Source organism: Eschrichtius robustus, chromosome 13 (assembly GCF_028021215.1).
Source record: "Eschrichtius robustus isolate mEscRob2 chromosome 13, mEscRob2.pri, whole genome shotgun sequence".
Classification (NCBI taxonomy): domain Eukaryota; kingdom Metazoa; phylum Chordata; class Mammalia; order Artiodactyla; family Eschrichtiidae; genus Eschrichtius; species Eschrichtius robustus.
In genome coordinates, this window is record NC_090836.1 from 102,083,533 (window position 1) to 102,105,102 (window position 21,570).

General features: G+C 51.5%; 1 protein-coding gene across 1 annotated transcript in view; it reads left to right on the plus strand.

The window, feature by feature from the left end:
- The window catches only part of ARHGAP8 (Rho GTPase activating protein 8), a 39,993-nt gene extending 21,355 nt beyond the window's left edge, over nt 1–18,638 (plus strand). The window contains 8 exon segments of the mRNA XM_068561990.1: nt 489–581; nt 1,829–1,892; nt 1,894–1,940; nt 13,628–13,716; nt 14,576–14,653; nt 15,114–15,242; nt 18,273–18,376; nt 18,471–18,638. Of these exon segments, the coding sequence (XP_068418091.1) occupies nt 489–581; nt 1,829–1,892; nt 1,894–1,940; nt 13,628–13,716; nt 14,576–14,653; nt 15,114–15,242; nt 18,273–18,376; nt 18,471–18,638 (772 nt within the window).
- The last annotated feature ends 2,932 nt before the right edge of the window (nt 18,639–21,570 follow it).

Here is a 21,570-nt window from a genome sequence, read left to right on the forward strand (position 1 = left end):
TCCTGGAGAGAAATCAGAGGGTGTCTTGCTTGGTCCCCACAGTCATGAAGATGTGACTCCACCCTCGCAGAGAGATGTTCAAAAGTGAAGCCACTGCCGACCCCAGAAACCGGGCCCCGCAAGCCCCTCTGCGTGCCCCTCCGGGAGCCGTGGGCACAGGGCTTCCCGGCTCTGCGCTCTCCTACATCTGTGCAAATTCACGGCCATTCAGACTGGAGGCAGATATTTATTTTTATGCAGATGAGATTCTCAAGAGTGTTTGATGCATCCGAGATCTCATGAAAGCGGAACATCTGCAGACGTGCGCTGCTTCCATTATGTTCTGGGTTTAGGCTGTGTCAGCATTTATGTTCCCTTAATATGAGAAATGCCTGCACTGTTCTTCCAGGGCTCCTGCTGCCAGCCCCCTCCCCCCGGGCCCCCGGGCCTCTTTCCTGCCATCTAATCATTTTTTTTATTCTCTTGCTTCTATTTTTTTTAGTCACAAGTTTGGGGGAAAAAGTCACCTATTTCAACTATCTGAGTGAGCTCCGTGAACACCTCAAATACGACCAGCTGATCATCCCCCCCCCCCCCCGGAGGTTCTGCAGTGAGTGAGATCCTGTCCTGGGAGGCGTGGGCTACGCCCTCGAGCTTCCTTGGGCCTCCGTCCCATCCCGTTAAAGCTGAAGGCTTAATTTTCAGACGTGTGCCCGGCCAGATCTGGTTCCGAAATCTGCGGCCTCAACAAAGATTCGCAGTAAAAGATGCTAACTGCTGACTCAGAGAATCGAGGCTGAGGATGGTTGTGTACACGGATACGATGCTTTTCTCACCCACCACTGCAAGACTGATTAACAACAAAAAATCAGCCACGGTGGTAACTGCTGTTTGCTGCCTTGGTGTTTACCATTCTTGCTTTGGAGCAGAGAACGGGGGGGATTTCTCGGGTGTGTGGATGACACCATGGACGGCATGAAATGTTCCCAGGCCCATTGCAGGTGTTCTGGAGGACAGCCCACCTGGTGCTTCTGGCTAGAAGCCTAGTAAATGTGTCTGCTGCTTTGTTTTATACAGCAGTGGTCCCCCCCTTGGACAGGGCGTCAGGGGGGCGGAGGGAGCCCAGGAAGGCGTGTGGTCGGTCCCGGGCCCACCGTTAGCTCCGGGTGGAGCTCAGTCTCTGAGCCCTGCCTGAGCACCCTCTGCCCTTTCCATCACCCTCTCTGGGGGCTCCACTGAGGGAGCAGGGCCCTCGCCAAGCTGCATGCAGGTGAGGCCGGCAGCCCCGCAGGGGGAATGGAGGTGTTGCGCTCCCTCTGGGCACCAAGTCACAGGCGCTGGGGATATTAGAGACGTGTAGGGAGTGTGTCTGCCCACAGGACGCTCGCAGGGAGTGGGGCCACGAGTTGGTGACAGTAGGAGCCGAAAGAGGGGCTGAACCCAGCTAGGGAGGGGATTGGTGAAGAGGGGATATCAGGGAAGGCTTCCATGAGGAGGTGACTTCTGAAGTGAGTTTCAAAGGGACTGTTGGCTAGATCGAGAGTCCAGGGAAAGGTGTTTCCTGCAGAGGGAAGCTCTTGCGTAGACACGTGGGTGAAGTATTGGCCAGGGGCTGGTAGGAGAGCCTGGACATTTGACAGAGGTTGGATGACCCTTGCTGGCTTGTGTGTGTTCCTGTGTGTGCATGTGCAAGACAGCCATAAGGCATGTGGGCCCAGAAGGACGGGGCACTCAGGTATCCTGCAGACCTCTGTGGGGCATCTGCCCCCAACAGCACCTGGAGGCGGCCCCTTGTGGCCCGAGGCTTCTCCCCTGCAGTGTGACAGCTATGCTTCCGCTGTGTCCACAGATACGACGAGGAGCTTCGGAACCTGCATGCGGGCAGGCTGCCCCCTCCCACAAAGACGCCCCCTGCCGCGGCCCCCTCTGCCCACCCAGCAGTTTGGCGTCAGTCTGCGATAGTAAGTGCGCCTCCACGTGGTCTGCCCTTGTTTCCTGGGAGGGTGGGATGCTTCCGTGTGCCGGGGAGTTCTCTCCAGACCTTGGCCTCTGCAACCGAGCTTAACCCTGCAGGAAAACTGAAGTGTGAGCTTGGCACTGAGGCCGGAGTGCCAGCCGCTGTGTGTGTCTGTGTGCAGAGGACCCAGCCGTGGGCAGAGAGGGGACCGGGGGCCTGGGGTCCTTGGCCCAGCTTTCGTCACCACTGCTCACTGGGGGGTTCTGGCCCCCAACCCCCAGCCCACGCTGGGACACCTCCCACCACCTTCCACATGAAGTGCGGCCACGTGCTTTGCTCTGGCCAAGGAGACAGGAGTGGCCGCAGGGCGGGCCACGTCCTGGAGGGAGCTTCAGGGGCCAGTTCATAGTTTGCCTCTCGTGGTGACGGAAGCCGGGTGGAGATGGTGCCTCGCTGGCCTGCGTCCCTGAGTGACCACAGAGTGCCTCCCGCTGACACCCACGCTGCGAGAGGGCACGAGTGAGAGGTGAACTTCTGTGGGGTTCAGCTGCCAGGATTTAGGGACTCTTGTTACCACAGTGTGTCCTACCCTTCCTGCCTGATCTTACTCTTATTAGGCCACATGTCCTTGAACTCACTCCCCCTCTCTGCTTGTTTCCTTATTTCTAAAATCAGCAAGTTGGATGATGTGATCTTTAATCTTCACTCCTTGGAAACGATTCTGGGCCAACTGTCCACGCCAACTTTGTCTCTTTTAAGACTCATCTCACCTCCTCCAGGAAGCCTTCCCTGATGCTCTAGACTGCATACAGGGCCCCCCTCTATCACAACCCGGATCTGAGCAGGCTGCTGTGGGGCTTCCCTCCGGCTGTTTCCCTGCTCAGCGGTGAGCCCCTTGTCCTCCTCCTATTCTCTGCTTCTGGCACCAGGCCAGGCGCTGAGGCACCTGAAATGATGGAAGATGAAGGGGTTGTTTTAACCATACAACCACCGTTGGGCACTTGGGTCTGAGCTACACGATGTACAGGGCCTGGAGGGTGGTGGATCCCGGAGAGGCGTATGCTCAATTTCATTTGTTAGTAGTTTCTTGTTAGAAACTTGCATGTGATCTGTTTCTACATAAAAATCTGATGATGTTTAAGACCCATGTTGGTTTTTTTGGCTGCATTGGGTCTTTGATGCCGCGTGCGGGCTTTCTCTAGTTGCGGCGAGCGGGGCCTACTCTTCGTTGCGGTGCACGGGATTCTCATTGTGGTGGCTTCTCTTGTTGTGGAGCATGGGCTCGAGGCGCGGGGGCTTCAGTAGTTGCAGGACATGGGCTCTAGAGAGCAGGCTCAGTAGTTGTGGCACGCAGGCTCAGTAGTTGTGGCTCACGGGCTCTAGAGCACAGGCTCAGTAGTTGTGGCGCACGGGCTTAGTTGCTCCGCGGCATGTGGGATCTTCCCCGACCAGGGCTCGACCCCGTGTCCCCTGCACTGGCAAGCAGATTCTTAACCACTGCACCACCAGGGAAGTCCCTGGATCTTTTTTTTTTTTTTTTGGCCACGCCGTGCGGTGTGTGAGATCTTAGTTCCCTGACCAGGGATCACACCCGGGCCCTCAGCAGTGAAAGCACAGAGTCCTAACCACTGGACCGCCAGGGAATTCCTTCTGTTTTTTTCCCCCCCATGCTGGATCTTGAAACACAGAAAGGTTAGGAGCTGAGGAGGCTCTGGGTGGCGCCCAGGCTGGGTAAGGAGGTGGGAGTGGCACCTTGGGTGTGTCCAGCAGGCAAAAATGGATGGTTGTTTTCCAGAACTTTCTGTGATGATGGCCATGATCTGGACTGTCCACATGTGAGGACTGAGCAGTGCAGGTGAGGCACTGAATTTCTAATTTTATTTACCTTTAACTGATTTGAATTTAGATGGCCACTGGCTGCCTGGTGGACAGTGAAGCCTTAGACTGTGTAGACTGTGGGGTTTCAGCCCCGCCTCCCAAACGAGACACACACAGTGGTGTTCCCTCAAAGAGGATTTTTGTAAGCACTGAGTGAATATTGTGTATGTCCAATGTGGTCTCCCTAAATACATCTGGAGCAAAGTTTCCCAAACAGCACGTCCTTTTCCTTTTCTAAACGTTGTAAAAATGTGCTGGTGTGACCCACTCATGTGTATGGTGTGACAACCCGGTCCCCCAGCAGCCCTAGGAAGGCAGGGCCGGGAACACACCTGCGGTGCCTCTGGGCCCCTCTGGGGGGTGCTGGTGAGAAGTCGGCTCTCAGAGGAGAGTCCTAGGGAGGCCTAGCCAGCAGGCTCAGGATTTTCAAGCCATGTGTGACTGTTTTACCAAAGTTGCTGAGGCTTCTGCCGTCAGCTCTGTGCTGTGAGCCCATCACTGAGGTTCGCTGCCCTGGTCCTGGCTGGGTGTGATCTGATACCTAGGGATCCAGGGTGACCGTGCGAGGCCGCTGGCATGTCTATCATCAGTGCCTTAGCCCGAGGACGAGCAGCGCCTTCTGGGTTGCCTGTCTCGTTGTTCAGAACCACTTCTGTCTCCCTAACAAAACTTTAAAAATGAAAAACAAAAAACCCAAAACTCACCCAACTCATGGACTTCTGAAGCCGTCCACCTGAGTACAGCGTGGGCTGCAGGGCTGGGGGCTGTAATTCGGGCGTCCTCGGGCCTATGAGGTTCACCAGGGCACCTTTGGCCTTGTGTTTTGAGCAGGTGCCTTCCGGAAGGCTCTGACGCAGCATTTGAACTCCAAAGCTGTCAGCAGATGGAAGGCAGGTGTTAGGAATGTCCATTATAAAGGCTGTGGTCCAGCCCTATTCCAGGACCAGTTGTAACTGTACACGTCAGGTCATTATGTCTTTTGGGGATGAAGAGTATCATTGGGCAACCTTTGAAAAACATTCTACATGTGCCACTTTGAGAAATAATCCATGCGATCACCTCTTTTTTTAAAAAAATAAATTATTTACGTATTTATTTATTTTTGGCTACGTTGGGTCTTCGTTGCTGCGCATGGGCTTTCTCTAGTTGCAGTAAGCGGGGACCACTCTTCGTTGCGGTGCGCGGGCTTCTCATTCCGGTGCCTTCTCTTGTTGCGGAGCACGGGCTCTAGGCGCCCAGGTTCAATAGTTGTGGCTCGCGGGCTCTAGAGCGCAGGCTCAGTAGTTGTGATGCACGGGCTTAGTTGCTCCGCGGCACGTGGGATCATCCCAGACCAGGACTCGAACCCGTGTCCCCTGCATTGGCAGGCGGATTCCCAACCACTGTGCTACCAGGGAAGTCCCCGCGATTGCCTCTTTAAATTAATATTTTATGCTGTTTCATTGCAAATGACTATCATAAAATTGCAATAAACATATTAAATAAAGCACCAAATATGTAATTTGTTTGGACTATGAATGAATGAAAGTCATTAAAATTCATAAGCAAATCCTATTCACAAGTGTTAATTCGCTGAGTTAAGTTCAAAAGCACACAACAGAAAGCCATCACCTTAGAACAAGCTAATTAAGGCAAAATATTAAGGGGAAGTCAGAGATTCAAGAGGTCTTTGCCTGCCTGCCATCCCTGAAGAGGGACAATGGAAACGGACATGTGCATTTTGCACAGCCCCATCTGGGCAGCTGCGGGGAAGTAGAAAGAGGGAGGGGCCTCCTTAGGGCAGGGGAGCGGAGGCAGCTCACATCCCAGCCCTAGCTCTTTCCAGCTCTGGGAAGGCAGTCTTGTGGCTTAACTTCTCACCCTAGTCTCTTCCTGTGTAACGGTAGGTATAACCCTGCCCTCCGCACCCTCCAGGGCCACGGGGTCTTAATAGGGTGTGCAGACAACGCGAGGCAGTTCCTGCTGCCCAGTGCTTTTCCTGCTCTTGTTCCTCCTTCTGATCCCCTCCTCCAGGAAGCCTTCCCTGATGGCTCCACACAGATGGGAATCATCTGTTGCAAAGACTACTCTTTCCCCCATTGAATTGCCCTGGGACCCTTGTAAAGAACTAACTGACCATACACGTAAGGGTTTATTTCTGGACTCTCAATTCTATTCCACTGATTTGTATGCTGGTGTCACACAATCTTTATTGCTACAGCTTTACGGTGAGTTTTGCAATTGGGAAGTGTGATTCTTCCAACTTTGTTTTTCTTTTTCAAGATTGTTTCAGCTCTTCTGGGTCCCTTGAATTTCCATATTAATTTTAGAATCAGCTTGTCCATGTCTGGAAAAAAAAAAAAAAAAAAAAAGCAGCTGGGATTTCAATAGGGATTGTGCTGTCTCTGTAGGCCAATTTGGGAAGTATTGCCATTTTAACAATATTGCCTTCCAATTCAAGAGCATGGATATCTTGCCAATTTTTTGAACGTTTTAAATTTCTTTCAATAATGTTTTATAGTTTTCAGTGTACCAGTTTTGCACTTTTTTGTTAAATTTATTAAGTATTCTATTCTTTGTGATGTATTCAAATTGTTTTCTTAAATTTATTTTTTGATTGTTCATTGCTAGTGTATAGAAATGCAATTGATTTTTGTATACTGATCTTATATCCTGCAACCTAGCTGAGTTCATTTATTAGTTCTAATAGGTTTTTGTGATTTTTTTTTTTTTAGTATTTTCTATATCTAAGAGCATGCCATCTGCAAATAGAGATAGTTATTCTTTTCCAACCTGGATGCCTTTTATTTCCTTTTCTTGCCTGGTTGCACTGGCTGTACTGTCTAGTACAATGTCGAATAGAAGTGATGAGAGCGGACATCCTTGTTTTGGTCCTGATCTTAGGGAGAAGATTTCAGTCTTCTAGCATTAAGTATGATGCTAGCTGTGGGTTTTTCATAGCTACCCTTGATCAGGTTGAGGAAAATCCCTTCTGTTCCTACTTTGTTGAGTGTGGGATTTTTTCTTTCATGAAAGGGTGTTAGATTTTGTCAAATGCTTTTTTTGCTCTATTGAGATGATCACATTGCTTTTGTCCCTTATTCCATTAATATGGTGTTACACTGATTGATTTGCATATGTTGAACAAACCTTGTATTCTTGGGATAAATCACACATGTTCATGGTATGTAATCTTTTTATATGCTGCTGGATTTGCTTTGCTAATATTTCATTGAGGATTTTGTATCTATCCATAAGAAATACTGATCTGTAGTCATCTTGTCTTCTGGTGTCCTTGTCTGGTTTTGGTAATACTAGCCTCATAGAATGAATTGGAAAATGTTCCCTCCTGTTCTATTTTTTGGAAGGGTTTGTGCAGGATTACAGTTAATCCTTCTTTTTACATTTGGTAAAATTCACCAGTGAAGCCATCTGATCTTGAGCTTTTCTTTGCAGGAAGTTTTTTTGACTACTAATTCAATCTGTTTACTTGTCAATCTATTCAGATCTTATATTTCTTCTTGACTCAGTTTTGGTAGTTTGTGTTTTTCTAGGAGTTTGTCCATTTCATCTAGGTTATCTAATTGGTTGGTGTGCAGTTGTTCTTAGTACTCCTTTGTAATCCTTCATTTCTGTAACATCACTGGTAATGTGCCCCCTTTCATTCCTGATTGCCATAATTTGAATCTCCTCCCTTTTTTTCTTAGTCTCGCTGAAGCCTTATCAATTTCAGTGAACTTTTCAAGGAATCAACTTTTGGTTTGACTGAGTTTTCTCTATTGTTTTTCTATTCCCTATTTATTTCCACTCTCATCTTTAATATTTCCTTCCTTCTGCTTGTTTTGGGTTTAATTTGATCTCCTGTTTCTAGTTTCTTAAGGTGGAGGTTTTGGTTATTGATTTGAGATCTTTTTTCTTTTCAATATACGTGTTTAGAGCTATAAATTTCTCTGAGTCCTGCTTCAGATGCATCCCATCAGTGCTAGTATGTTGTCTTTCTATTTTAATTAATCTTAAGGTGTTTTCTAATTTCCCTTGTGATTTTTTTTCTTTGACCCATTGGCTTTTAGCAGTCTGTTGTTAAATTTTCACGTATTTGTTATTGATTTCTCACTTCATTTCATTGTAGTTGGAGAACTTACTTTGTATGATTTAATTCCTTTTAAATGTATTGAGATCTGTATGATCCAACATATGGCCTATCCTAGGGAATGTTCCATGGGTCTTGAGAAGAATGTATACTCTGTTGTTGGGTGGAGTGGTCTGTAGATGTCCGTTAGGTCTTAATTGGTTTACAGTGTGGTTCAAATCTTCTGTTTCTTTGTTGATATTCTGACCAATTATTCTATTCACTATTGGAAGTGGGGGAGTGAAGTCTCCAACTATTATTGTTAAATTATTTCTCCCTTCATTTCTGTCAGTTTTTGTTTCATATATTGATATTTTGGGGCTCTGTTGTGAGTTGCATAAATTTTTATAATTCTTATGTTTTCTTGATTGATTGACCCTTTTTGCCATTATAAAATGGTATTCATTGTCACTAGGATGCCATTTTATAATGTTTAAAAATTGTCACAACAATTTTTGACCTCAAGTCTATTTTGTCTGATATTAGTATAGCCACTCCAGCTCTTTTTAGTTACTACTGGCATGTTGTATCTTTTTCATCCTTTTACTTACAATCTATCTGTGGCTTTTAATGACAAGTGTGTTGCTTGTAGGCAACATATAATTGGATCATGTTTTTGCCCCATTTTGCCTTTTGATTAGAGTATTTAACCCATTTACATTTTATGTGATTGCTGGTAAGGTAGGTTTACATCTGCCATTTTACTACTTATCTCTATGTCTTGTCTTTTTTGTTCCTCTAGTTCCTCCATTACTACCTTTCTAGTGTGCCATTTTAATTCTCCTGTTTCTTTTGCTATATATTTTTTAGTATTCTTAGTGTTGCCCCAGTGATTAGAATTGACATCTTAATTTATAACAGTCTAGTTCTGATGAATAATAACTTCAGTAGGATACAAAAAAAATTGTGCTCCGTTCCTTCTCCCCTCCTTTGTGCCATTATTGTCATACGAATTACATCTTTATTTTATGACCACTGACACCAATTTACAATTCTTGCTCTATGCAGTGGCCTTTTATATCAGATGAGAGGGGGAAATAGAGTTGCAAACAATAATACATGTATACTGTCTTTTATGTTTACCTCTGGAGTTTCCTTTACCTGTGCTTTTTATTTCTTCATGCAGATGTGAGAGGGTGGGTCGGGGGAGAAGAAAGAAGTAGAAGGATTGTGGAATTTTCAAACACTTTGGAGAAGTGGGCATGTGTCCCCCTCCCCACACCTCCCCTGCTTCTTTCCTGTTTGGAGGAAACATCTGATGGTGACCGATTCAGGAATACTCTGGGCTGTTCATTAACGAGCAGGGCCGCACGGCTCTTTCTGCTTCTGTGTCTCTCCCAGAGCTGAAGTCTTCAGCTGGGCCAGGGCCCAGTTCTGCAAAGAAGGAGAAGATGGGCATCTGACTTTCTGTTCTCTTTCCCTGCCAGCTCGAGATACACTCATCTGTGGTCTCCTGCATGGGTGTCTGTCTGTCCAGAGAGCATAAGCTCCTGGCACTTGTGAATGGCCTCGGGTGGGGAGCAGGCTTCCCCAGGCTCTGGTTCTAGGTCATGTGAGCCAGCCTGACTTGCCAGAGCTCCCAATCCCATTAGCGTTTTGGGGACTGTCTAGCTGATGATACAAAGCGGTTTCTTATTCTTCATTCACCCCCCAGAGAGGGCCAGCTGTGCAGAGGTGGGGTTGCAGACTTCCTGGGCCTTGTCGCCACAGATGACCTCAGCACCCCCATCTCACACCAAGCTCCCGACTCAGAAAGAAGGGTTGTGGTCTGCTCCAGGTACAACAAGGGCTTTGGAGTCAGATTTTGATTTGAGCCCTGGCTGTGTGACTGCAGATAAAATAATTTGCATCTGAGTTTCAGTTTTGTCCTCTATACAAATAGGGGCACAGTGATGAAGCCAGTGGGCTTAGGAGCGCGGCCAGCACACAGTAGGTCCTCAGCACACGGTCTTCCTGTGATTGTCGACGTGAGCTGCTGGGAGGGGATGTGAGATGAATGACCGTCTCAGAGGGCTGGGAAGAGCCGGGGTGCCCAGTGAGGCAAGCCTGGCCCACACTCCCTGTTACCACTGTGATTTCAGGTTGCTGGTCCCCCCTCCCTGTCCCTACTGTCTCTAAAAACCACAGTCCCTCCTTACTTGTATTCCTTGCATGCACAACCAGAGAAGGAACATGCTGTGAATTACTGTAAACGCATCTCCCAAGGTGGGGGATACAAACAAGGAGATGTGCCGAGAATCCCCAGTGCCCTCTGGGGGCGGCCGACTGGCCGAGAGCGAGCTGGGCTCACGGTGATTTGCGCTCCGTCTCCGAGAGCACCCCTGCCCAGTGCAGACCTCGGAACTTCAGTTCAGGGTCTGGCCCTGGGCCGCACACGTGGAGATAGATGCACAGGAGGGCTGTGGTGTGTTACGATTCACCCCTGCCCTGGGCATCCCCACACAGCCAGGACGCACACCCTGTTTTTAATCCAGAGTTCCTGGGGTAATTGCCATTCTCTGCACTGACTCTGTCAGTCCATTGAACAAGCCTGTCTCTCAGCCAGCAAGCAGGGGATGGGGAGGGGAGGAGAAACCCAAATTGAGGGTTTCTGCTCTATTGAAAGCAGTGATTTTATGCCAGGGCCCCCATTCTACAGTGAGCTGGATGTCGGCTCCTTAAGTGCTTGGGCAGAGAGCGTGCTCAGCTGGGAGCCCTGCGTCTGTGGGCACATCCCTCCCCTTCTGCGACCTCAGTCTGCCCCTGATCCTCCAGGCCCCTTCCTGCTCTGGAAGTCTGCTTTCAAAAACAAAATGTGGACTAAGCTATAGGCAAAGAGGTCTTTCAGTAACTCACGGGTGTCCAGCCTTTGGGAAGGCCTCAGTAGAGCCCCCTCCCCAGGTTAGTTATAGCAACTAACCTGGGCTTCAGAATCAATAGACCCAGGCTCTCTGGCTGTGTGACCTTGGGTAGGTCACTGCAGCACACTGGGCCCAATTCTCTATCCATGAAATGGGCCACCTGTGTCTGGCCTGGGACGTCGCCCAGCCCTTGGCATTCCAGTGATTTTAGTTATTAGTGCCTTTGACTTACAGCTTAGAGCCTTTCCCATCGTTCACTGTTTATGCCTTGCAGCTCCCAGAGGAAGGTTGCCAGCATCTCCACTTTCCATGTGGGAAAACTGAGGCTGGGGAGGCTCAGAGACAGGCTGAGGGTCACCCAGCTCCTAGGACAGGGCCAGGACTTGTGCAGTCTGTGTGGCTCCCAAGGAAACGGAGGAGAAAGAGAGACTGCAGCTTTGGAGCGTCCTGGGAGAAAAGGACCCATCTGCCATGTTCCTCCCTCCCAGGGGTGCAGAGGGAGACCACCTGGATGCTGCTTGGGTCCCAGGCCACCTCCTCCCTCTCAGAGGGGACACACAGGAAATCACGTTGGGGCAGGGGTAGGGAGGGTCCAGGTCACATTCCTGTGGTAGCATGGCCTCGTGAAGGCAGTGACGGTCCCCAGGGCCCCTTTGCCAAATGGACTGTTGTTTGGTGTCCTGGACGGGCAGCTTCGGTGAAATCACCAGGAGGGACTTCCCTGGTGGTCCAGTGGTTAGGACTTTTTTTTTTTTTTTTTTTTGCGCAGACGTCAGTAGTTTATTGTTTGTTTAGTCCAAACACATTCAAAATGGAAACTCAAAGAATCCTTTCCACCTGAAACAATTAAACTAGATACTACTAGCATATAATGCTTAACACATTACAGCAATAAAGATGGTAATCCATTGTCTTCTATACCTACTAAAGCCAAGATGGTAAAGCCACTTTCTGCTGAAGGCATGGGTTCAATCCCTGGTCGGGGAACCAAGATCCCGAAAGCCGCGCATCCCAACAAACAAACAAAACAAACCATAAACCTAAATGTAAAATTCAGAACTATAAAACTTCTAGAAGATAATATAGGAGAAATCACCAGGAATCTCAGCTTTCCATGGAGATTGGGACATGCAAAGGCCTGTCATTACTAGTGACACAGTTTTAATTGTATTCATGTGGACCAGATTTTGGGCGCGCTGTAAATTTCGGAGTAAAATGGAAAGGCAGGACTGATACCACGTCCAGCCGATGAATCGCTACAGAAGGAGCATAGATCTGGGTCATGGCCGGCCTTGCCTCCAACTCTGCCACCTCCCAGCTGCGGGACCTCAAGCTGGTCACCTGGACTTTCCCAGTGTCCATCTCCGATCCCTGATTTGGGCTAACAGAAGTACAGTGGAACTTAAATAGATAATATACAAGAATGAAGGTTCTAGACTCAGACTCGAGGGTCTGAGTCCCGGCTCTGTCCATTTGTGACCATGTTTTCCCGTAATCTGTTGCTGCGTCATAAACTCCCCTAGCAATTAACAGCTTCAAACAACAACCATTTTGAAGTGTATCCTGATTTCTGTGGGATAAAGAGGGACATTTTGTAATAATAAAGAAGACAAAATAACCCTCAGAATTTATGGACCAGTAACAGCTTTAAAATACATGCAGCAAAATCTGGTCGAACCAAAGGAAAAACAGATACACGATCCTAGTGGGAAACCTCAGTACCCTTCTCTGTATAGTTGATGGAACAAGCAGACAAAAAACCAACACTCTAGAAACACAATCAATCAAATTAACCTAACTGACATTTAAAGAACACGCACCCTAAGAACAGCAAAACAGGGCTTCCCTGGTGGCGCAGTGGTTAAGAATCCGCCTGCCACTGCAGGGGACACAGGTTCGAGCCCTGGTCTGGGAAGATCCCACATGCCGCAGAGCAACTAAGCCCGTGTCCCCAGCCAGGTATGTCTGACTTCAGAGCCCTTGTCCCTCAGTCTAGCATAGCCCTCAAATATGCTGCCTTCGGGGCAAGAAAATCCAGCAGATGAGGAAAGAGAAACAAACGTGTTTAGTGGGAGCCCAGGGGTCCGTAGATTGGATCCCTGTGGGCAGCTCTGGCTTCAGATCCTGACTCTGCCAGCTGGGGAGGGGTGTGGTGGGATGCGGCTGGGAGGGTCATTCTTTTATATTAGTACGCGTGTTTTAAAGTTTCCTTACGTGAATCTCTGTATCAGATCAGCACATAAGAGACTGAGTGTTAACAGCCTGTCTGAGGCAACATACTGGGTTTTCACGAAGCATCTTTTTTTTTTTTTTTTTTTTTTGGGCCACGCCGCACGGCTTGCAAGATCTTAATTCCCCATCCAGGGACTGAACCCGGGCCACAGCAGTGAAAGTGCCAAGTCCTAACCACTGGACCCCCAGGAATTCCCGAAGCATCTTTTTTGATTGATCAGGTCTCCTGGTTCTGCTCTCATGGCCAGATCTTCTCAGGCCCCTGGGCCTTCCTTTGTATGTTTCCTTCTGTCTGGAATGCCCTTCCCTCTTTTGTCCTCTGCAAGCTCCTACTCATCCCTCAAAACCCAGCTCTGAAGTTGCCCCATGTGGCGCCCTTCCCAACTCCAGATCTCCCCCATAGCATGTGCATCCTTCTGGTGGAACGCTCAGACGATGCACTATCATTTTTATTATTTCTGCCTCTCTTTTGGTCACCTACTTCCTTAGGGCCCAGGCTGCATCTCTCTCTCCCTGTACGGCATCTTGGCCCTGTGTTTTCACAAAGGTGTGGTGGGGACCAGAGCCCTGTGCTTGTCACGATCACCCATCATACCCAGGTGAAAACTGTTGCTTTCTTTTCTCTCCCCTCAGCCTCAAAGACAAAAATCAAGGTGAACGCACCCCCCCTGTGCTGAGGTGCACAGTGACATACCTGAGAGAGAAAGATGAGTAAGAGCTGGGTCCAGCCAGGGGAGGTGAGGGCTGCCAGATACACCTCCCCAGGAGGCCTCTCTGGGATCCTGAGCGCCCCACAGGCCAGGGAATTGGAGGAGCTGGAACCTGGGCAGGGAGGGTAATCAGGATGGGCAGGGCTCGGGCACAGTGGCTCCAGCCAGGGGCTCTGACCCGACTGTCTGGGTTTGAATCCTGGCTCCACTGTGTGCTAGCTGTGTGGCCTCAGGTGAGTTACTTACCTTCTCTGGGCCTCTGTTTCCTCATCTGTCCAATGGGGTTAATAACAGTATCTGGTGCACGGGGTTGTCATGGGGCCTAAATGAGGTGAAGCGTGTGTGTTGCTTCGCACAGCACCAATCCGCAAGAGGCCCGCCATGAAAGGGACTCCTTTGGCCTGAGAGATAAGCTTGGTTTGTAGATGCCATTGCCAGTGGGGTGGGTGCACTCAGTGACTTGGAAGTGAGCCTTGTGGCTCCTCCAAGACTCCTGAGGCCAGAGCGCAGATCCACAAGGCAGGTGCGTGGAGGCTGCTTTTACCCTAACAGGAGGAAGATGATTCTGTCGGAGGAATGGGCAACCAGGGACGAGTGGCCCCCTGCAGGTGCAGGTGCGGGAGCTGCAGGGGGCGGTGCATCAGGCAGGAAGTGGGATCCCTGGGGGTGGTTCCCAGTGTGCCCCAAGAACTGTATGTTCATGGCGTAAAAAGTTCTCTGAGACAACGGCTGTTGGGCTGGAGGTTCTGTGGTTGTCATTTGGAGCTGCCAGCCGCAGCGGGGTGATGCGTGGGCAGGGGGCAGTCACGGGACATTCTAGAAACCTCAGGTGCTGGGCCCTGTGAGATGCCTGGAGGCTCTCCCCTTGCAGGACTCCACACCAAGGGCCTGTTCCGGAGATCGGCCAGCGTCCAGACCGTCCGCGAGATCCAGCGGCTCTACAACCAAGGTGAATGGGCTCCCCCGAGACCCCCACTCTGAGCCTCCTGCCCGGCCAGCCACACAGCGCTCAGGCGCCTCAGAGCCCCGTCACCCCCCGACCCCAGAATAGCCCAGGGCTGGGGCCAGCTGCCCAGATGAGTCCTGTGCCCAGACCCCAGACTCCCGTCTCAGGCCTGCGTGCCAGGTACTGGGGACAGTGGAAGCCGGGCCCTGACCTCAGAGCGCTCTCGTCCCAGGCGGGGCTAAGCCACAGGGCAGAGAATCAGTAGTGTCCCCCAGCCTCGGCCGGACGCCCTGGAGAGGCAGGGGAGGGCGGGCGACACCCTATTTCCAGGACAGGACAGCTGTGTCCCAGTGTCGGGCTGTTCCCCTCAGGAGGTTTACAGCCACTTCGTGGCAGAGCCTGTTTTAAAGCGGGAATCCCCTGCCCAGAGTCAGAACTCAGACGTCCGATGTTCTGTGTCTAGGGAAGCCTGTGAACTTTGACGACTATGGCGACATCTACCTCCCTGCTGTGATCCTGAAGACCTTTCTGTGGGAACTGCCCCAGCCGCTGCTGACCTTCGAGGCCTACGAGCAGATTCTCGGGATCACCAGTGTGTAACCGACGTGGGTGCCGGCCGAGGACCAGGCGGCGGGGGGTGGGGGGGGTGCTGGCACTGCGGGCCAGGAGAGGGGCTGTCCCCACCTGCACCCCTGCTGGCCTCAGCCAGGCCACCACTGTCTGTGGTTGGGGGACAGGGGTCAGGGGTTGTCAGCTGCCGCTGGGCCGAGAGGGAGGGGTCTCGGAGGGCAACTCTAGATTTGGGGCACGGCTCCCTGGTCATAGTGCCCCCCCGCTGTGCTGCTCTGGGGGAACTCCCACCTCCAGCAGCTCAGCTCCCTCATCTAAAAGGGGGTAGCCACCCACCTGCTGTTACAGAAAAAGCTATTCATGACCCTTGTGAAAGCACAGTGAGGCAGCCCTTATCTGGGGCAGGGGCGATTGTGAGAGGTGTAGGCACCACTGCAGTGGGGTTTGGCAGTGGGGAGACAGTTTGGGCTCAACTCCAGATACAACAAGCAGAAGGAGGGGTTTACAGCCAAGGAGCAGGTCGGGGACGGGGGCGGGGGGGGGCATGGCCCATGGATGGAAAATTACTGAGAGGCAGCATCAGGGGTGGGGGATGGATTCTGGCTAAACTGATCCAACAGGATTCTTGCTGCAGGCAGGCCAAGTGGTCCAACATCTGCTGAGGGATGGGGGATGGGGGATGGGGGGCATGAGAACCCGATCAGATATCAAGGGTGATCAGGGTTCTTGTTAAACTAACTTAGGGTTCTTGGTAAAGTTGGACAATACAGCGATAAACATAGAAGCCCAAAAATTGAGGGCTTGTTAAAAAAGAAGTCAGAAGAGCCTGACTAGAGTTCTCCCCAAACTGGTAGAGACGCCAACGAGCTGTGACGCAAGCTGCAGCTCTAGGGCGTGGAGATGCAGATGCTTTGGGGTGGGTCAGGTACACACTTGGCCATGACACTGATCACTCCTAACAGCCCAGTAACGGCACATCAGAGGTGCTGGAAGATGCTAGGAAAGCAACGTAATCAAACATTGTCGCTTTCAAACGGGGCGACCTCTGGCCCCAGTGTTCCCCGAAAACTGGGTGTGCTTCTTGGTGCGTGTCGAGTCAAAAGACATAACCAAGGTCCCCACCACCGCATACACACACACACACACTAAGAGACTAAGCACTAGCATTGTTTCTAACAGCTCAAGTTTGCACCCCTAGGATGGTGACTCCAACCCAAATAAGTATCTGCCCAAGGAAGTACTTTTCATTCCAGCCAAAACCTGGTGGTAGGCAGAGATGCCCAACCCCGTCTTAGAGCAGTTATTTTAGAAAGTTTGCAATTATGAGTTAATTCTTTCCTTTTCATTTGCATCTCTACTCATTCTTTCTAATGGCTGCCTAGCATTCCATCAACTTTATTATTCTGAAGCATACAGACCCTGCCTTCTGGGCTGCCACCTGACAGCTCAACCTGGCTGAATCGTGACTCAGGCATCGGGTTGCCAGATTCAGCAGTTAAAAAATACAGGAGGCCCAGTGAAATGTGAATTTCAAATAAACAACAAATACATTTTTAGTATAAGTACGTTCCAAATATTGCACAGGGCATACCTATGCTAAAAAATATTTGCTGTTTATCTGAAATTCACATTTCACTGGATGTCCTCTGTTTTATCTGGCAACCCTGCTCAGGTGGGGTGCGTGACTCCTTGAAGTGATGCAAAAGCAAGTCCTTGCAGGGCACGCTCTGGAGGAAATGGACTTTCCAGGTGGCCTGTGGTGTCCAGGGAAAAAGGAAACTGCTACAGGGACCATCGCCCAATGTATAGCAAGGTTAAGAGCACCAGCTCAGAGATGAACAGATTTGAACTCAAGTCTGGGCTTCATCACACATTAGCTGTGTGACCTTGGGTAAGTCACTTAACCTCTCTGAGCTCACCTCCCTCATCTATATAAAATTGGGGCTGCTCTGAGGATTAAATGTGCATAAAATGCTTGGCACGGTTCCTGGCACACAGTAAGTGCTTTGTACGTGGTGGCTTTGCCACAGTGAGCTGGTCCTTCCTGCTCACCAGTGAGTGCTCTTTTTTGAAGGAACCATAGTGAGAGCTGGAGGTGGACATTACACCAGTATCTACTCTGGGACCACAGTTCTTAGAAAGATGTCGAGGCTGGAAAGCAGAGATCCAGGGCAACTAGATGGCGGCCTCCAAGCTTGTTGGTTCCTCAGAAGTATTAATTCCAAGGGAATTCCTGGTCCACTCAAATTAGCCAGCAACAGCTTGAGTTCAGGAAAGAATGACTTTTATTCAAAAGCCAGCAAGAACGTTCACAGCAGGGAATTCTGTGTCTTTCGGCAGTGGCTGTGTTTGTAAAGCCCAGGGTTTAGTGGGAGGAGGTTGGTATGCTGGAGGGTTGAGGTGTGAGTGTGTGTACGTGTGTACGTGTGTGTCTGCAGCGGGAGCTCGGTGAATGCGTGTTGATTGGCGCGTTTGGACTTGCAGTTTGTGGAGCTCAGTGAGGGCTGGAGTTGTGGCAGCACTGGGGGCGCTCAGTCTGCTCACGTACATCCAGGCCCTGGTCCGGGTGGCCCCTGAGCTGTGAATCTAAGCAGGTTGTTAGTCTAGAGCAGGGTCAGCACGCTTCCGCTCTAAAGAGCCCGATAGTAAATATTTTAGGCTGTGCGCCGCCGGACTCAACTGTCACGGACTCAACTGTCATGCAAAGCAGCCATTCATTCATGGATGAATCAATGGGTGTGGGTCTGGGCCAATGAGGCTTTACTGACAGAAGTAGGTCGCTGGCCCTCGCCTGTAGTTTGCCTAGACCATCCCACGCATAAGGTGATCTGGCTCCCTGGGCTGCCTGCGGGGGAGCCGTGACAGTGCCTGGGGCGGAGAATGGAGCGGAGCTCAGAGAAGGGGGGTTTGCTGAGAACAGCCACGAGGCCAGGAAGGAAGTGGGAGCCCCAGGCCCAGCGGAGGGACAGTCTGTTCCCCACCCCTCACCCCTGCCCGCCCTCAGAGGGACGCAGGAAGAGCGGGCTCAGGAAGGACCCTCATGCCGTGGCAGGTGTGGAGAGCAGCCTGCGAGTGACCCGCTGCCGCCAGATTCTGCAGAGCCTTCCAGAACACAGCTACGCCGTCCTCAGCTACCTCATGGGCTTCCTGCACGAGGTGAGTGGGCCGAGCCAGCCCCAGCGGTGCCCGAACAGACCAACATCTGGTTCCCACCCTCTCTCGGCCTCGGAGCCCCACCCTGGCCCCAAAGGACCTCATCCAAGGCCTGACCGGGCAACAGCTCCGCCGAGAAACCCTCCCGGCCTCCGGGCAGGTCACCTGTGCCATCCCTGCTGCTCCCAGGCCAGCTGCCCTCAGGCGATGCCAGACCCTCTCTAGCGGGTTCCTCTGCTCTCACATCAGCGCCTGCCTGGGCTGAGTGTCGGGGGGACGTGCCCGGGCCAGGGATGCTCAGCAGAGTCTCGCTACCTGTGTGTGGCCTGAGCTGGACGTGCCTGTGAAGTTTCATGAGTGTCCTGGGGCTGCCGTAGCAAGTGCCACATACTGGGGAGGCTTAAGACTATAGAATTGTGTACTCTCATGGTCACGGAGGCCAGAGATCCTAGAATCAAGGTGTCGCAGGGCCGCATTCCCTCCGAAGGCTCCAGGGGAAGGTCCTTCCTGCCTCCTCTGCTCCTGGTGGCTGCAGGCACTCCGTAGGTCGTGGCTGCATCCCTCCGGCCCCGTCCTCCCCGGCCTCCTCCTGTGTGTCTCTGTCTCCCACTCCTTTCTCTGATAAGGCTGCTTGTCATTGGATTTAGGGCCCACCTGGGTCATCTGGGGTGATCTCGTCTTGATATCCTTAACTACATCTGCAAAGACCCTTTTTCCAATAAGGTCACCTTCACAGGTTCTGGGCGGACTTACCTTTTGCAGGGCTGCCATTCAACCCCTTGCACTAGGATAAGAAAATGACAGGGAGAGAAGCTCCTTTCCTGGCTATGGGTCTGGGCTCTCCTGGGTCAGAGAGCAGCAGCTTGTGAGGCCAAGGGGGGAGCGTCCACAACCCCAAATGGGGCCTCCCCCCTCGCCCCCAGACCCACGTCCTCCATTGTATAACTGCTTCTTCATCTCCTCACCTCTCCGGGCCCTTTGTGGGTGGGGAGTGGACGCAGTTGTGAACGAGGCAGGGCCTGGCTGTGTGGGTCCCGGCTGGGGACCCCGAGCTTCTGAGCATCTACAGTGCAGCAACGTCACGGGGGAGGCTTGTCCAGGGTCTTCAGGGCCCGTGCAGGAACCCTGCTCCGAGGCAAGCGGCCTGAGGATGTGATGACCAGTGAGGGCAGAGGGGACCTCCGGGCCGTGTCACATGCTGGAGCCCGTACCCTAGCACCACCTCTTGGTTTTAAAATAAACTGTTTCATTCCCCCCTCTCCATCACTTGACTTCATTTCTCAGAGGTCAGCAACTCAAAGTTTCCCTCCCAAGCCTCTTCTTTTTCTCTCCTTCGTCGTCCCTCCTGCCTCTTCTCACCTCTGTGTTCACTCCACTCCCTGACCTGTGGAGTGCAGTCCTCTGCCCTGCCTGTCCTCACTGTCTCTAAGGGAGAGGACATGTGCACGGTGAACCGTCTCCCAGTGCCTGGCAGCGGATGGGTGACACCTCGTGCCGAGGACCGGGCAGACCAGGGCAGGGGAGCATCTGCGTGTTTCTCTGAAGCAGATCCCGTGCCGCGTCCAGGCTGGAATACGGAGTCCCCGAGTCTGGCCGTCCAGGTGGTAAGGACATCGGTCCTATTACAGCTTCTGGGGCAGGGGAGGTGGAGCTGGTGGCGGGTGCTGGAGGGGGGACCCTCCCACTGACACAGTACATCCTCCTGGGGAGAGGCCGGCTCAGCCCCGTCGGGGCGGATGTGGTCGGGGGCTGAGCTGGGTGCTTCCTGCAGGGCTCGGAGGGCGACACACGCGGCCATGCGGGGCCGCAGGCTGGTGAGGAGACAACCGCCATCCTCGTTGGGCCCTGCGCTGCGCCGGGGCTGACGCAGAACCACCTCCTCACCTGCCTCTTCAGCCCCATGGAGCCCGGCCGGCTGGGTGTTCATGGTTGGGGCTTGAGGGGCTTTAAAGAACACCCCTCTTCGCTGTCCGGGCTCAGAACATTGCGGGAAAAGCAGACTCAGGAGCCCCTCAGGGGGTGTCAAAATGCCTGCTTCGAGCTGACCGGGGCCCGGCCTGAGTTCTGTCTGTGGCCAAGGGCGCTTGCTAACTAGTCACCCTGATTTCGACAAACACCACCTGGTCGCAGGCCCCGGGCAAGGCATGGGCTAGAATCCACGTGTCCTGCAGAGCTAGTTCCTGAGGAGCACGGGCTCAGTTCCTCCTCCCAGGCCCACCTTCAGAATAGTCCCTCCCCCTCCCAAGGGAGGGCCAGTGGGTGGGGAGAGAGGCCGGGAGGATTAATCCTCCCTGATGAAGTTTCCCCACCGTGGTGCAGGTGGGCCTCCGTGTCTTCTCTGATAGTCTCGTTCCTGGTCTACAGATGAGGACCTGGAGGCCCAGAGAGGGAAAGGGCCTTACTCCAAGTCACACAGCTTGTATGTGGCAGAGCAGGGATTCAGCCCCGTGCAAAAAGGCAGAGATTGGGGCCTCAGTCTCCCCACCTGTACAATGGGGCGGGGGGGTGGGTTCACACTGCACCCTCCCCTCCAGCTCAGAAACCACAAGGCCTGAGCTAGAATCAGCTCCACCGCACGTCTGGTCACGTTTAACCTCCCTGCACCTGCTTTCTATCGGAGCACAGTTGAACGATCCAGTGTGGACATCAGGGTTTGTCTGCCCAGTGTTTACAACAGCCGAGACTTGGAAACAACCTAAGTGTTTCTCGATGGATGAATGGACAAAGAAGATGTGATTATCTATGCAATGGAATATTATTCAGCCATAAAAAGCGAGGAAATCCTACCATTTTTGACCACATGGACGGACTAGAGGATGTTATGATAAGTGAAATAAGTCAGGCGGAAAAAGACAAATACCACATGTTCTCATTTAATACGTGGAAAAAAAACAAACAAAAAACACCAAACTCGTAGAAAAAGAGATCAGATTTGTGGTTACCAGAGACAGGAGGTGGGGGGAATAGGAACTGGAAGACAGTGGTCAGAAGTTACAAACTTCAGTTATAAGGTAAATAACACTAGGGAAGTAACGCACAACACGAACACTGTAGCTAAACCTGCTGTATGATACATAGGAAAGTTGCTGAGAGAGTAGATCCTAGGAGTTCTCATCACAAGGAGAATATTTTTTTCTTTTTATTCTGTCTATATGAGCTGATGGCTGTCGACTGAACCTATTACGATAATCATTTCA